The 16,731-nt window shown below is 43.8% G+C and overlaps 2 protein-coding genes across 5 annotated transcripts in view; one reads left to right on the top strand and one right to left on the bottom strand.

Moving 5' to 3' along the window:
* Positions 1 to 16,731, top strand: part of ADAMTS8 (ADAM metallopeptidase with thrombospondin type 1 motif 8) — a 489,092-nt gene that overhangs the window by 162,145 nt on the left and 310,216 nt on the right. The window lies entirely within an intron of this gene.
* The window catches only part of NFRKB (nuclear factor related to kappaB binding protein), a 30,001-nt gene that overhangs the window by 6,310 nt on the left and 6,960 nt on the right, over positions 1 to 16,731 (bottom strand). For 3 of the 4 annotated variants that reach the window (XM_081961355.1, XM_081961353.1, XM_081961352.1), the window contains exons 9-22: positions 15,293 to 15,494; positions 14,570 to 14,678; positions 13,592 to 13,718; positions 12,748 to 12,813; positions 12,052 to 12,131; positions 11,923 to 11,966; positions 10,433 to 10,493; positions 9,826 to 10,000; positions 7,767 to 7,873; positions 7,125 to 7,248; positions 6,083 to 6,162; positions 4,817 to 5,037; positions 3,553 to 3,832; positions 415 to 675 (exon numbers count right to left, since the gene is read on the bottom strand). In XM_081961355.1, the coding sequence (XP_081817481.1) occupies positions 415 to 675; positions 3,553 to 3,832; positions 4,817 to 5,037; positions 6,083 to 6,162; positions 7,125 to 7,248; positions 7,767 to 7,873; positions 9,826 to 10,000; positions 10,433 to 10,493; positions 11,923 to 11,966; positions 12,052 to 12,131; positions 12,748 to 12,813; positions 13,592 to 13,718; positions 14,570 to 14,678; positions 15,293 to 15,494 (1,937 nt within the window). The remainder of the gene's footprint in view (positions 1 to 414; positions 676 to 3,552; positions 3,833 to 4,816; positions 5,038 to 6,082; positions 6,163 to 7,124; positions 7,249 to 7,766; positions 7,874 to 9,825; positions 10,001 to 10,432; positions 10,494 to 11,922; positions 11,967 to 12,051; positions 12,132 to 12,747; positions 12,814 to 13,591; positions 13,719 to 14,569; positions 14,679 to 15,292; positions 15,495 to 16,731) is intronic. The other variant, XM_081961354.1, reaches the window with a different exon arrangement.

Raw genomic sequence — 16,731 nt, 5'->3', positions numbered from 1 at the left:
CTACTTACCTTTGCAGGTGCGCTCGGTAACAAGCTCCTCCCACCTGCCCGAACATCATCACATCTGGTTTTTTACGCTCTGCGCATGCGCGGTAGGTCATACACATACGCAGAGGTGGCCGCTCACCTTTGCGAACCAGTAGTGAAGGTAAGTTAATTTCACCCCTGCCGAGTAGCCTCCTGGGATCTATTTCCTAGTTTATAACACAGCTGCCAGAAGCCTGAATTTCCTCTTCCATTCTACCATCTCCTTTCTTTTGAGCCATGACTGTGAGAATGACATGGCGTTATGCGCTTTTATTTGAATAAATTTAAGGGCATAATAAATTAGGAGTGGCTGGTGAATTTCCTGGGGGGGTAACATAGTTAGCAGCAAGTTACCTGCAGCAATTCCTTAGCAGAGTGAGATCCTCACCTGTTTAATGATATTTTGGCCAGCAACGTTCTGGCGGATGGTGGTGGATGAGGAGGAAGATGATAAAGAGGCAGAGGAAGACAAGGGAGTGGTGGGAGGGTTGGCCACTGCACTGTTCGGAGAACTATTTGCTGGCTTGGGGACCGGTGTAGGCGTTGCAATCCCTGTTCCAGTGACATGGGCTGCTCCAGTGACAGCGACGGTTGTCCTCTGGACTTGGACTGGGCTGGTCTGAGCTTTCACTGGAACAGTCATGACAGCCTGAGGGGGAGAGAAGTCATTATCATAACAATTGCATAGCACCTAAATGCCATTCCTTTCTGTTTTGGGATTGCTCCACGTGAGCGAAAAGTTCAAGGTAGCCCTTACCATCCCAAATCACTTTTGGAAATACAGAAATACGGACCTTCTTGTGAGGACTCCTTTCTAATCCAATATACACTTGGACTGTAGGAAAGCATTTGCTTTCAGGGGGAGCCTGGAACTCCCAGAGAGCACGTCTGTTCTGACCTAGGCTTCCCCCAAAAGGATGTGGCAGAGTCCTGATCTCGACAAAACCCCTTTTCTTAAACGAATATGAATTCCTCTCCTTCACATTCAGCAGGACCCAGCAAACAATCTTTCAAAGGAATATTTATGACTACGGACCTTATCTATCTTGGAAAGCTGCCATGCAAATATTTTCCAAATGAGGTTCATTTGCCAGCTGCCGGCAGAGCGTACAACCGTAGAGCGTACGCCCAGAGAGGCCACTGCTGGAAGACTCGGTTTGGAAGCCGCAGAAAAAGCCATGCGGCGGTGGCCACAGCGGAAGTCCGTTGGCTCTGCGGAGAGAGCTGGACCAGGGCATCGTGAGGCTGTGAGGCGCGCGAACAAAGAGCGGAACAGCTGCTTTCGCAACCCCCCTCTCCAGCTGTGCAGAGCACCATTCATTGGCATTTCGAAGGCGCCAAGCCGAGGGAGCCGGACGGCGGCGAACAGGGGCTCACGCAGCTTGGCGATACCCCTAGGTCAGTGAATGACGCTCTGCCCAGCTGGAAAGGGGGTTTGCCGGATGGCTACTCGTGAGCGTGGTCGCTTCATGGATTCTGTGTTGCGCTACTGCGACAGCACGACACAGCCATTCGCCCATGAGGCTGTGCTCGGCTCTTTGGGAGCCCGCTTGCAAGAGGGCAGCCGCCTGGCAACCCCCCTCTTCAGCTGGGCACAGAGCTGCTCACCAATCTAGCGGTATCCCGAAGGCGCTAAGCAACGCAATCACCTTTGCCTCCCCCCCCCGGTTCCCGCAGCTTGGCACCTTCGGGATACCACTAGGTTGGTGAGCGGCGTTCTGCCTAGCCAGAGGTGAGGGGTTGTCCAGGGGGCTTATTTGCGGGGGAGGGCTTATATTTTTGCCCACCAGAAAAATGTGGCGTGGCCTTATTATCAGGACATGTCGCAATTTCAGGGAAACACGGTACTACACTATATATTTCCCAGGAAAATCATGGTAATGGCGGCAAAACCTAACAATGGCCTCGAATAAGGGCGCCCCTTAAATGGGGCAGGGGTGCTAAGAATCCCCTGGTCTGCTAGAAGCATGATAAACCTAAAACTACAATTTGGAATGTGGAATCTGAGAAGCTTATATGAATCTGGGAAAACACACAACATTAACCAAGAAATGTCCAAATACAATAGGATCGCCACCATCCGATGACAGTTATGGCACAAGAAGAAGATGCACTTGGAACAATTCTCCTGTTCCGTGACTTACTTGAGGAAGTAAGTAGCACATCTAAGAGATGACTGGAGTCCGTGACTCACTTCCTTCATTTTTTTCCCCCAGTTCAGCTAATGTAACTGAATTCAGACAGATTGACCCACATATACTCAGTTTTCTTTTTTTAGCAACACAAATGATGCAGCACAGGCAACACAAACTGCTCACATTCTGTAGAGGAAGTTGTTCCTCATCGCTGTTCCTCTGCTTTGGGGAATCTATTGGCTGGTAACAACATTTAAATTGTTCAGAGGCTGAAGATCTGTCTCCCATCTTCTCCCCCCCCCCCCTCCATGTATGATCTAGACCATTATTTCTGAACCTCGGCAACTTTTAAGATGTGTGGATTTCAATTCCCAGAATTCTCCAGCCAGTCTTAATGGCTGGCTGGGGAATTCAAAGAATTGAAGGGTGGTGGTGGTTGTCGTTAGTTACGAAGCCGTGTCAGACCCATCGCAATCCCATGGCAATGCTCCTCCAGGACTTCCCATCCTCTGGAGTCCATTTAACCTCACACGGACTGCTTCAGTGACTCCATCCAGCCACCTCCTTCTCTGTCGTCCCCTTCTTCTTTTGCCCTCCATCTTTCCCAGCATTAGGCTCTTCTCCAGTGAGTCCTTCCTTCTCATTAGGTGGCCAAAGTATTTGAGTTTCCTCTTCAGGATCTGGCCTTCTAAAGGGCAGTCAGGGTTGATCTCCTCTAGGACTGACCGGTTTGATCGCCTTGCAGTCCAAGGGACTCAATGCAGGAGTCTTCTCCAGCACCAGAGTTCAAAGACCTAAATTCTTTGGCACTCAGCCTTTCTTATGGTCCAACTTTCACAGCCATCCATTGCAACTGGGAAAACCAAACAATTGAAGGGTACACATCTTAAAATTGCCAGGGTTGAGAATCACTGGTCTGGATGTTAAAAAAACCCAAGGTTTAAGAATGAGTTCCATTTCTCTACCAAAGGGAATGGAAAGAGAAGTCTATCCATGAAAAACATTTAAAAAGGCTAAAATGAAATGGGGTTTCTTCCAACAAAAGTTAAGGACTCTTCTGTCTCCAGACAACTTGCTAATCCCAAGCAAAAGCATCTTGCTTTTCTCAGCAAGAAAATCAAGCAAAGATGTCATGAAAACAGAAGTCTCTATGGTGTCATTTAACTTTTTACACAGGAAGCACCTAGACTTGTTCCCCTTTTTTCTGCAGGCACTAGTAAAGGGGTAGTAATTTATTTAGATACCTTAGTTCCCATGCATTGAATTATACCGTGTACAACTGCTATTCAATGATGTAAAATTACAGAGGTGGATTACGTTCAGTAGTGATGGAGAGATCACCTGGAAGGAAGATTACTAACACCTGTGCTCATTTCGCACGGCTTACTCACCTGAGAGAAGACTTTGCTTTGCACAGAAGTGGAAGGAACCCGGATCTGAGGGACAGATGCTAGTGATGGCTGCTGTTGTGCTACCACCTGGGCCGGCTGAGACAGAGGGGGAAGGCTAGTCTGAGCTGCAACTACTCGGACTTGAGGAAGGCCTGAGGAAGTGGTGTGGCTAGCCGTCCGAGGGGTTGGCAGCTGAGACCCAGGCTGAGCCTGAGTGCTCTGTGTGGTCGAGAGCAACGTCCCAAGCTGGGGCATGGTGGGAGAAGATACCAAAAGGATGCTATGCAACAGTGAAACAAAACAAAACATCCTCATGAGTATAGCCCCCCAAAAAGAGAACCTTTCTTCTAGAGCAGAGTTCCAACTGAATCAAGTGCTCAAAACACAGCGAGACACCACAGGCCCTTCTTTTCTCAACTCCCCCCCTCACCCCCCAAAAAATAGTTCAAACAACAGCTTATCATTTGAAACACTACTTCAAAGACATTTCCCCAAATTGCTTGGAAAGCCTGCCGATATTTCTACATTCTTCAAACAAACCAGACCACAACCATGTTTTCAAAACAGTCCCTATTCTTACGTCACCTGCTATGCTCTGGAGCGGGGATGTCAAACTGGATTTCTTCGAGGGCCGGATCAGTATTGTAGTTCTCTGTGGGCCGGGGGGGGGGGGGGGGCAGGGGAGAGATGGAACAGACACCTCTTGCAGCACCCTGCCAGCTAAAACAGGGCACGGGGCGGGCCCCCTTTTCGGCCAGAACGGCCTCCTGCACCACTTTACTGGCCAAAACGGGGTATGGAGGCCCTCCGAGCCTCATTATTGCCCTCCCTGGCCTCCTGCAGCACTCTGCTGGCCAAAAATGGGCCCTGTGGGGCTCTTGTGCAGCCTGTTTTCAGCCTCCCCGGCCTCCAGCATCACTTTGTTGGCCAAAAACGGGCCACATGGAGGCCTTGTGCCATTTTTGGCCAGCAGAGTGCTGCAGGAGGCCAGGGAGGCTGAAAATGGGCCACTGTGGAGGGGGGGCACGCAAGCCAGTCCTTTGATATTTCCAGGCCAGCCCCGTGGGCCTTGAGTTTGACATCCCTGCTCTGGAGGAATCACTTGTAGAAGATTGTAACCAAGAAACCTGGCATCGTTCGTTATGTTTTCCCTCCTTTTACCAGCTAGCATGCTCTCTAATCCCCACCCCTGCCTTATCCTTATTCTGCCTGGAGATATTTCCAACCCACCCCAACTTCTTATTAAGATGTACAAGAGAATTACCTCTGGCTGGATTTTGCTGGCTCAGTTGCAACGCAAGACAAACTCTTGCTAACCACAGAGACGGGAGGGGGTGAAATAGGCATTGCTGGCAAAGGGAGTGCAGAGGGCGTCACTGGAGTTACTGGGGTTGGTGGCATGCTGGAATCGCTAACGCTCAGCTGGCTGGAATCAAAGATGCCGGTGGTCACCCCTTTCGAAGAACTCTCCTTGGTGCTGGATTTCTACAACGTCAAGAAAGGAACTTATTTTCTTGGAACACACACACACACACACTGCATTCACCTCTGACAATCTGGACAAGTTCACATATTGAAAGAAAAACACCAGATCTTCTAAAAACATTTCAAGGATACAGCAAATTTAAAATGCCTGTCATGCAACCCCGGACAATTTTAGAAGGAATTGAGAAGACCAAGAAAGCTGCAGCTGATCCTTATAGGCAGAGCTCCACTAGATGAGCAGACTCAGTCTTTATGAGCTGCCTCTGCGTAGATATGAGAGAAAGAACAAAAACCAAGCAGCAACTCCTCTACGCAGTGAAAAGGCAACAATTCCTGAAAGGAATCACAGCTTTCTAGCCTTAGCCTATTATCATATATAGAAGGTTTTTCACTGGCTGTTTTGCCCATAGTATTTAACTGCATCTTACCACTTTAAGAGAAGTAAGATATAATAATCCTGTTTATGGTCCTACCAATTCATACACTTGAATGAACAATTTATGGTTTCCATTTTTACTGTCCACCCTTTGTCCTAAGAGTAACTCAAAAAGTCTCGCTTTTACTTTTATTTAAATGCAACTACTTGTAACCAGGAAGTGAGATTGATACTACCCTGTTTCCCCAAAAATAAGCCCTCCCTGAAAATATTGCAACACAGCAGCAGCCTTGAGGTAACCATGCTCGCGGCCTCCTGCACCTCAAAAATCATAAGACTTCCCCGAAAATAAGGCCAAGTGCTTATTTCGAAGGTCAAAAGAAAATAAGACCGTCTTATTTTCGGGGAAACACAGTAACCATGATGAAATGTTTTTCTGTGACTTTATCTATGTATCAAATCAAGTCTGCGAGGGAATGCGGAGAATTCTCTTCTCCCGCAGACTTGTCTCCCCAAAATTAGAATTGGTCCGGCACATTTGACAATACAAATTACTTGTTTGTAACCAGAATTAGAACAGGATATGGCCAAAGATACCTCTACCCAAGCCTTCAAGGTAGTGCAGTAAATAATTCGTCTGGAAATCTTTGCTCCAAAGACACAACTTACTGTCTTTGTAGGAGGCTTTGGCTTTTGCTGAAGAGCCTTTTTGGCCTTTGCTGCAGCTGCTTGGGCCTGATGAATCCGCTCTGAAAGGAAAGAATCAGTAGCAGTTCTCAAACAGATGCTGAGAGAGAGAGAGAGAGACATGCACACCTAGGCAGCCCTTTCCTTCAAAAGTACTTATGTGATTCCAAGAATTCCCTCTCCCGGTTCACATAATTTGCCAGCCTAGAACAGGCGAGTCGTACATGAAAATTGCTAACATTCTAAAGGCACTTTCTTGATATCCTTTGAAATCCTGTTCCTATCGGCAGCTTCGGTGTCTTTCACTTTATATTTTGAATATGAGCAAGCAATGGCTGTTCAAATAGAACAAGAGGAAAATTGTGGGTATCCCTCTCAGCAATGGCAAAATTTATAGTAAACAGGGGCACAAAACATGTTAGGAAGGAAGGGGGGGGAGGGAGGGAGGGAGGGAGGGAGGGAGGGAGGGAGGAAGGAAGGAAGGAAGGAAGGAAGGAAGGAAGGAAGGAAGGAAGGAAGGAAGGAATCCAGTTTTACACACTGTTTATATATGGGGTACCCTATATATATAAATGGTTTATATATGATTTATATATGGGGTACATATATTGACTATGCAGACTGTATACTGACATCCAAATAGTCCATCTAAGGAACCAAAGACTTTCTCTAGGGCAGTGGTTCTCAACCTGTGGGTCGGGACTCCTTTGGGGGTCGAACGACCCTTTCACAGGGGTCGCCTAAGACCATAGGAAAAAACATATTTTCGATGGTCTTAGGAACCGAGACACCAATTTTATGGTTGGGGGTCACCACAACATGAGGAACTGTATTAAAGGGTCGTGGCATTGGGAAGGTTGAGAACCACTGTTGTAGGGTAAAGAGCAGCAGCCAGATTTTTCCCTCTTTTATTTCTATAATGCAATGAGTGTGTTCCGTAAGAAGATGAATGCAGGGCTGACTTCATGTTTGCAACAAACTGACAGCATTACAATGAAGTTAGTTCCCTCCAGCCAATACCTACCAAACTCCTCTTCACTCCTGTCCCGGTGTAGATATATCCATAGTTTGCGGCCAATATCGTATTTTACACAGGGATCCTTCTCATAGTGCAACCGATCTAAAGCACCACTCACCACAGTGTTAACCTAAGAAAAGGAGTCACCATGAAATTAAGGGGTGAAAAAGACTTTTGTTAATGTAGAAACCAGCTATCAGTGACTTGTGGAAGTGCAGAAAAGAATGTTTTTGAGGGATGCGAAACATGCCACACAAGTAGGAACTGGATACCCAAACCATTCGAAACTAAGAGGTAAGATGGATTTTTTAAAAATCACACATAAAATTCTCTGGATATTCAGATCTGCAGAAAACACCCGTTGTTAATATCTACATATTTTTTTTAAATTGACGCTTCAGTTCTAAGAAAAACCAGTTGCAGTAGTGTAACGTATCCCTGCTTGTCTGAGGTACAATACTCAAAAATTTATAAAAGCACATTTTGCAACTCCATTAGCTAATCTGCAGCTCTACTCACATTCTACTAAACTACAGCCTTTACAAATGGTTGCAATGTGTTGCTATTTTCAGTTGGAACACACACACACAAACATATTTATGGGGATTCTGAGACACCAGTATGGTGGCTTGAACACGTATGGCTTACCTGAGCACTGGTGACATCAGGAGCAAGAAACTGTGAGTCCTTCAGAAGCTCGCAAATTTCAGCACGAGTTCCCTCTCCGTTTGGAAGACGGGCAGCAGCATCCCGAACTGAGACAGCAAGGAAAGACCAAGCGCAATCAGGGTCCCGATAGAATCCAGGACTGAAGTAGTAACTCTCGAGCTATTCTTGTGCCATTTATTTGAAGGCTTCCCCCACTTCAACCCCACTTGGGACCCTCCTTTCCCCTAAAGGAATTTTGCAGGCGGCCCTCCTATTATGCCGAAAATCCCGATTCCAAGAATAACCCTGTACTGTTATGATCAGTTATGATCTCAACTTATAGCTTCCTTCCCTACTTCTGCTTCTCTGTTCCTTCCTTCTCTACTTCTGCTTCTCTGTTCCTTCAAATATATTTCAAATATTCCTTCAAGTACAAATATGTTTCCTATATAAAAGTTCGAAATCTTCCTATTTTGGGGCTAAGAAGGAATTTCCCGCTTTCAAGCCGCCTAAGGCTACACACTAATGTGACGCAAGAGGATGAATCTCTTTGTCCTTCTTTTGCTGTCTGTTATTCAGGAGCCAGTGAACCTTGACAGACAAAATTATTTCTGGTTTATGCTTTCTACAACATAGAGCAAGGTTTGATGCCTGAAACTTTCAGTCTCCAAAAGCTACTGTATTTTTCGGAGTGTAAGAGTCACTTCCCCCCCCCCTAAAAGAGGCTGAAAATTTGGGTACGTCTTATACTCCAAACGTAGACCCACCCACCTGCCGGCCCCCACCCTTTGGTCTCCGTGCGTCCTCTTCCTGGCTGCAGGATTCCCACAGACAATGGCTTGTGTTTTTGGGCTCCGTGCCTCGCATTTTCAGCCTACAAACGCTCCGTTTGACACCCATTCAAGGCTGCTGGGATCGCCAGAGCACATCGCTGCCGATTGCTGCCTCTGGATGTCGCATTTTTGGGTGGTGATTGGAGCGTTTGGAGGCTGAAAACGTGAGGTGCAGAGGCCAAAATGGTAACCAGGGACAGCTGCTGCCTTCTCTTACCTCTTCCTCGCTTCACCTGCTTTACTAATTGCAGCTTCCTGCGCCAATCACATGTGCTTTAGAAGCTGCTTTTCAGCCCCAACAGGCTGAAAAGCGTTCACTCCCTTACAACCAGCAAACTAATGTGCTGAAGCTGTGCTGAAGGATGCTAGCCAGATGAATACCTGGTAGGCAGAAATGTTTTCCCCCTATTTTCCTCCCCAAAAACTAAAGCGCATCTTATACTCCCAAAAATACGGTACGCTGGAAAAGACCTTCGTTTAAGGGACTGAAGAGCTACTGCCAGGTAGAGCAGATAATGCTAACCTATATGTACAAATACAGATAGTCCTCTGTAATAGAACCTGTCCATTACGTCCATAGGTTGTAAAGGTATCACCTACACGACTGACCCAATTTTACAACTTTTGCATCAGTTGTTAAACAAACCACTTGCTGATAATTAGAAGTAAATACCAGTTTTCAGCAAAAATGTTGTAAAATGTGGTCTTGTGATTATAGGATGCTGCAAATGGCCGAAAGTGTGAACTGGTTGTCAAGCACCCAAATGCATTCATTTGATCCTGGGGAGTCGATCAAAATTCCCGAACTGGGTCCTAAGTATCCCTAGAGAGGTCCATCGTATCTGTGAATAGCCCGCTAAGCATCCACTTGTACGTCAAGGACTACCTGTAGTCTGTGTCTCTATGAAGTAGCATTACACGTCTGCCTTTCCTCTGGCACTTCCTGAAAGCTATGAGAGTACTCTGCACTGACTATGTTCCTCTGGCTAGCTTCTCTCTTTCTGTGCTGATTTGCTGATTTCAAAAATCAACTTGGAATCATAATGTATTGAGGATTTTTTAAATTCCATCTTTGAACAGATAGAACAACATAGCTAAAACCAAATTCCATTCTATCCTGCTATGTTATCACTCATTTCCTCCCACTGCAAAATTCATTCGGTCTATACAGAAACTCTCCCCTCCTCCCACCCCCGCGCGCACACACACACACACACACAACTTACCAAGAGACAATATGGTGACATATGCAGGTCTGTCTGATCGCAACAGAGAATGTTCCCGGGGTTTGTTTAGAGAAGTTTCCTTATCAAAAACTCCTTTTACCGGGCCCACCACTGACTCAAAGCCATGCATACAGAAGGTAAAAGCTTTGTGAGGTTGGCTGTATCGATAGCGTTCCTGCAGACGTAAAAGGATGAAGGACACCCAAGTAAGAGATTCACAAGAGACGAAGACAGCAGAGCAATGTGGGTAGATAAATAAATATGTGTGTGTGTGTCTGTGCATGTGCACACATTCAAAATGTTGATCTCATTAATCGGAGGAAAATTGAACAGAGGCAAAGCAATAGTGTTCTTAAACTGGGGTTAATTGGGGCATATTCTGGAGATAACGGAGCAATTTATAATTGCCTGCTTGTCTGTGACTCAAAGACTGTTTTGGACTGGTGCTACCAAGATGCTTGTTCAAAGCCGTCAGTTTTATCGTAGGGATAATGATGTTATTGGAGACTGGGAAAAGGGCTGAAAGCACTTAAGACCCATTGCGATGGTACCTGCCAACTGTAGCTTTTTCCATACATGTCTGAGAATGAATCCTTGCTAACCTTACCTGTTCCTGGAAAACACGTTTTTCTTCTCCAGTGCTAGGCCGGACTATATAGTCTGTCCTTCTGAAACAGACAACAGTGTGAGACTCAATGATCAGAATGACTGCAGGTAGCCCTCAACCTGTGACCGTTAGTTGAGCCCAGAATTACAGTTGTAAGTTGTGCAGGTTGTTAAGCTGGTCACCACACCCAATTTCACAACCTTGTTTGTGGCAGTCATTAAGTTGATCACTGTGGTTATTAAGTGAATGCTGTGATCATAACGAAATCCATTGTCCGCAATGGGCGTTTTTTGCAGGAAACTGGAAGTAAATGCCAAAAAATAATTATAAATCACAGTCACACAACCACAAGACTCTGAAATCGGCCATAAATGTGGGACAGTTGCTGAGTGCCCAAAATGCTATTACATGACTATTGGGGGGGAAGGCACTGGAAGTTTGTATCTGGGTCATAACTAGATCTTAACTTCAAATGATCACTTATTGATTGGTCGTAAGTTGAGGACTAGCTGTACAGAGAAGCTCAGAACCAGTGACAGCAATTAATAATAATGAGGAAGGATAAGATTTTTTTTTATTTGCCAGCTATGCTACATTGTTAAAACTAATATGCATCAAAAAAATGATGAAAGTCAGAGAAACTAATTGGAAATATATCTGAGCCAATTTTAGGAAAGCGAGAAACAAATTTTGAGCATTATGAATACAGGAATGCCTATCATTTTTAAGCACCTGATAACAGGGAAACATTCATTTGGACACTTGACGGATTAATAAATGCAAAGGATATAATTCTAAATTATTCTTAGTTTACTGGACATCTGTGTTCTGTGTACGCTGGGATTGTGAATTAACATAATTTTAGAAAATCATTAATCAACAAACAGAAAAGATAATCACCAATAATATTGTTCTAGTTCTTTGAATTGTTTAAAATTTATTTTTACTTTTGCCCGCAAAATGTACCTAAGAATTACTCGTTAATAACAATACAAGCATGAATATTCTTAGACTGTACAAATAATCCATGAGTTACAACTGAGCCCAAAAGTTACGTTGCTAAGTGAAACATTTGTTGTTAGTTTTGTCTCGTTTTATGACATTTCTTGCCACAGTTGTTAAAAGTGACTCATTGTAGTCTTTAAGTTAGCAACATGGCAGTTAAGTGAATCCGGCTTCCCCATTGACTTTGTTTGTCAGGAGGTTGCAAAAGGGGATCACATGACCCCGGGACATTGCAACCGCCATAAATAGGAACCAATCGTGTAGCGCCTGAATTTTAACCATGTGACCATGAGGATGCCGCAACGGTTGTGCGAAAAATGGTCACCAGTCACATTTTTCAGTGGTTTTGTAACTTTGAATGGGCACTAAATGAAGTGTTGTAAGTCGAGGACTACCTATATTTAGTGTTGACTACCAAGACTGATTTTAAGGCTTAGGCAGAGTTCAATTATTTAAAAAGACTTCTGAAATCCATAAATACTCACACTCGTGGAACTGGCGTGGTAGCATCTGAGCTATCCTCGTTGTCCTGAAAAAAGAGAAAGAAAGACTATATGAGACACGGTGGGGAAATCAGCTGGACTTGCGCCAGTCGAAATAAATATTGGCTGCACCTTGAAGAAAACTTGGTCTTTAGTCTCCAACCAAAGTTGGAAGAGAGCTGCTAGCTCCTTCTCGTGATCCTGGGAAGAGCCTGGAGAAGAAAACAAGACACGCAGGTTATCATCTACCACTAATCCCTTACACTACAACAGCTACACTGCACAGGCTGCGATACCCCACCCTCCATCGCCTGATTCTCCTGCTATCAAGAATGGAAAAGTGGGGAAATAATATGTATTTCTGCCACAACGGAAATGAGGAAAGATAAAAGTAAAGGTAAAAGTTTCCCTTGCACCTATGTACTAGTCGTTCCTGACTCTAGGGGGCGGTGTTCATCTCCGTTTCAAAGCCAAAGAGCCAGAGCTGTCTGAAGACGTCTCCGTGCTTATGTGGCCGGCAGGACTAAATGCTGAAGGTGCACGGAACGCTGTTCCCTTCCCACCAAAGGTGGTGCCTATTTTTCTACTTGCATTTTTACATGCTTTCGAACTGCTAGGTTGGCAGAAGCTGGGACAAGTAATGGGAGCTCACTTCGTTATCGGATGCTAGGGATTCGAACTGCTGAACTGCCGACCTTTCTGATCGACAAACTCAGCATCTTAGCCACTGAGCCACCGCGTCCCAACAAAGATAAAAGTAAATGTATACAAATTTATCTGGATGACAAGATTTAATAAAGAGTGGAGAAGGAAGCTTAGCTACTTTACCTATAAGTTTCCAATGCTGAATTTTTTCCTTGAATTCCACAAAAGGAGAAAAACTGGAAGAAGCATCTGTAACAAAAACATTTTGCTAGGCTTAGACACGACTGTAATGTATTTTTAAATCATTTCAGACTGTAGCACTGGATTAAAGGTCAATCTATCAAAAATGTGAAGTTCGATCATTGTTCATTAGTGTCCTTCCATAAACTGTCAGGCATGCCCTATCCAAAAACTTTCTAATTAAATAAATGGATTTCTATCCTAGTATGAACTGTAGCTGGATGCATTACTACACTTGGGAAATCTGTATTTTCCATTGCAAAGCAATCCACAAGAAAAATGATATTTAAAGCCTGGCAAGAAAATAGTAGTACAACATAAAATTGGAAACATATAACACAACTCTTCCAGGCATAAGATGCTTTTTTTATTTGTGAAAGATTTATTTTAATACGGTACCTAAAGCCACACAGATTTGACAACATGAAACACCAGATTGAAAAATATTGTTCTCTATTTTTTATAATGTGGAATAAAGTTTTTGAACACATTTCTTCAAGATCAAAAGGTTGTTTTAACTGAATGAATCTGAGAAAAAGGTAAGTATGATATCAACAAGGTGTTTATTCTGACAACTGCTACTCTTTGACATTAAGTGGCTTGCATAAAACAAAATCAAATAACAAGCACAGATTAGATATAAGCAAATTCCAACCAAAGTACATAAGCATCACTTGTTTAACACTTGTTCAGTTAGCTTAAATTGTTGGTGAGCATCAAGTAATTGCTCACTTTCAGCTTTAATAGAATCAGTTGTTTTGGATGATCACCAAAAAAAGTGTCTCACCTCTGCTGACTCCAGTGAGATATTGCAAGGCAGGTAAAACCAGTTCTGACCAGTTGGGGGCAAAGGAGAACCAGCTGTTTAATGTGCTGGCAGGAGAAGACTGCCAGTCCATGACTTTATCTTCCAGCTGAAGGAAACAAGATGACAGGTAGAATTTATACTGCTTACCAAAACTGTGAATGGCCTGATATTCAGTGTGAAGCTCAGAGTCATACATGGCTAACTCAACTGCCAAAAAATAAAATCAGAGAGACCCTTACCTCAATGCAGGAATATTTATTAATAGCTGAATGCCCGCGATCCACAACGAAACTATGTGATCGGGCTTGATAAATCGACACAGCTTGAAAATTAATGAGTAGTTACAAAAGGCCTCTCCCCTACCTTTCTCTCCCTCAGGCTTGCCCTACAGAAGCCTCCCCTATCCTACCTCTTTCTCTCCCTCAGCCTTGCCCCACAGAAGCCCCTCCTATCTTATCACCTTCACTTCCTCAAGCTCCTCTCCACTCTCAGCCAACAGGCTGGATGAGTCACTCGCTGGCCACAACCACATCCAAGTTTTCAGGTTGGGAGAGAGAGTAGAACGCTAAACTCCTTAGCATGTTAATAATAATATAAGAAATACTAATGGCCTGATGGTCATTCCGAAAAATCCTTTCTAAGCGAGCACCTAGAAGCCAAGAGGAACATACATGCCACATTTCAAGCTTGTGGGCTAAACGGTTCTGGAGATTTCATGATGCAGCATGAGTGGTATTTTGCTTTTATATATATAGATGCAATTTCTGATAATGCTCGACTCCAATTGGGAAAGTGGAAACCACAAGGCTGAAAACTGTTCATGGGCGAGGAAAAGAGGAAAGGCGACCAACACAAAATGAATCCACTGAATTTGGAAGGCTGGCCTTACAGAATTCTAGCCTGAATAATTCCGATTCTAGAAAGGCACCTGGAGGAGAAGTGAAAACAAACTCTTACCACTGAGAGACAAGCAGGGCCCTCTAACAACAGGATCTCGAGAAGCAGAGAAAAGAAGCTGGAGGAGATTTCATTCACTCCAAGACAAGGCTTGATGTCTTCAAGAGGCCTTGGAAAGAAGATAGGTTTATTTTAACTTAATTAAACAAGTACCATGGCAATCACTGTTATATCATTCTGTGCTCAAATTTTCACACATATTATCCCAGATACCCAAATATGAGGTAAGGTATCCCGATACTGTAATCTGGGAAAACGATTAAGGCTAAGAGGTTATTTTAGGACTATCCAATTATTTGAATATCGTTCCCTTACTTATCCCAATATCCCCAACATGCTTAGGTGCTTTTTCAGTCTCAATTTGTAGCTTTCAAACAAGAGAAATGTGTTATGGTTCCTCACCTGAAGTCAATGTACATATATATTTACAAACAATACTCTCCTGTTATTGGACTTGATGTTGCAATGTGTGTTGAAAGCTGACCTAATCTGTATCTGTGCCTTACCGTAAATCATACCTATATTTAACTGACAAGGTTGCAACCTAAAACAGATTAACTGATGTATGGCGTACTGAGTTTGAAACTTTGCTAGCAAGAGCAAAATATTTTCCGTGTTGATTAATCTCTATGTGGCTAGAACCGGCTTCATTACAACTATTAATGTATTTTACATTCTGGGGAATTACATGTACAATTGCCATTCCCTTTGGAAGTGACTTACTCTTCTTTAACAGATGGGAGGGATGGGGGATCCCACAGGGGAGGAATGGGGGAGGGGTTTTGAGAAACAGGAGGGATCCCTTCAGAGTTGCCAAGAGTTTCAGAGAAATCTTCAGGCTCGGATTTAATCACTTTTAGCTTCTTTTTCTTTTTCTCCTCTTTCTCCTTCACCTTCTTTTTGAGGACTGCAAGGTCAAACAAGGCTTTTTTAAAAAAAAAAACAAGAGAAAAAAAAAAGATGTGCTTAGTTACAAAACAGTTTTTAAAAACAATGGAACCCGAACGCCATCACTCTGCTAAACAAATAATCCCTCAACACTGTCAAACTATTTACTAAGTCTGCATTACTATTACTATTAATCTTCTCATCGCTCCTATCACCCATCTCCTCCCACTTACGACTGCATGGCTGTAATTTTATTGTTTGTATCCTTACGATTTATATTGATATTGTTTCCTGATTGCTTACTTGTACTCTATGACTATCATTAAGTGTTTGACCGTATGATTCTTGACGAATGTATATTTTCTTTTTATGTACACTGAGTGCATATGCACCAAAGACAAATTCCTTGTCTGTCCAATCACATTTGGTCAATAAAGAATTCAATTCTATTCTATTCTACAGTATGTACAATTTATAAGCCTGTTCTGACACACACACACCCAATAATAAATAAACCAGAACACAGGCTTGGCTGTTTGCCACTGTTTAATTACTGAGATAACAAATACTTTGGCTGAGGGCCCAGACAACTCACGTTCAATAAAGCAACCCAGATGAAGCAACGCAGATAGTCCAAACGAGCAGACACGGTTAGAATACATAGATTTTCTTAACTACTAATTCGAACGGTTGTTTCCTGCAAATGTCCCCCCCCCCCAACGCCTCACCTATAATCTCTCTTGAGAGGGGCCAACCCACAACCACCTGTGCTTAACCATCTTCTGTGAGTCTGCCTACGGAGTTGCTGCTTCCATTTCTCAGCCCTTCTCAATCTAGCATCAGGGACAAACTGATTCTCCCCACTGCTCCATGCCTCAGGCGCCTCCTGGTGGCTAACCAGCCTCTCTGGTCCCTGCTCTGAGTCTGAACCCTGCACAGGGTCCTCCACATCGTCCAGGGCAGACTCATATGGTTCCTCGCTATCCGAGTCCATCAGCAGCTCAACCGGATCCTGCTGGGCCACAACAGAAACCTAAAGTATTACTACTATGCATCAAGAATTAAAAATCCCTTTAATCATATAACTTTACACTTGAATGTTTATCAGGAAGTGGCACTTATCCCAAAGTGAACATGCAAATAGATGCAGCTCTAATTGTACGTAGCAGTGGTGGCTGTGTACATCTACATGGTTACAAATGTATTGGGCATTCTGCCTTTTCGCTTGAAGATATATAGCCTTTGATTCTCATGGATCTTTTTGGAGCAGTGCA

This window comes from Natrix helvetica (genome assembly GCF_964273705.1).
Source record: "Natrix helvetica genome assembly, chromosome: 8".
NCBI lineage: Eukaryota > Metazoa > Chordata > Lepidosauria > Squamata > Natricidae > Natrix > Natrix helvetica.
The sequence above is the reverse complement of the archived record's forward strand: the minus strand, read 5'-3'. Positions and strand labels throughout refer to the sequence as shown.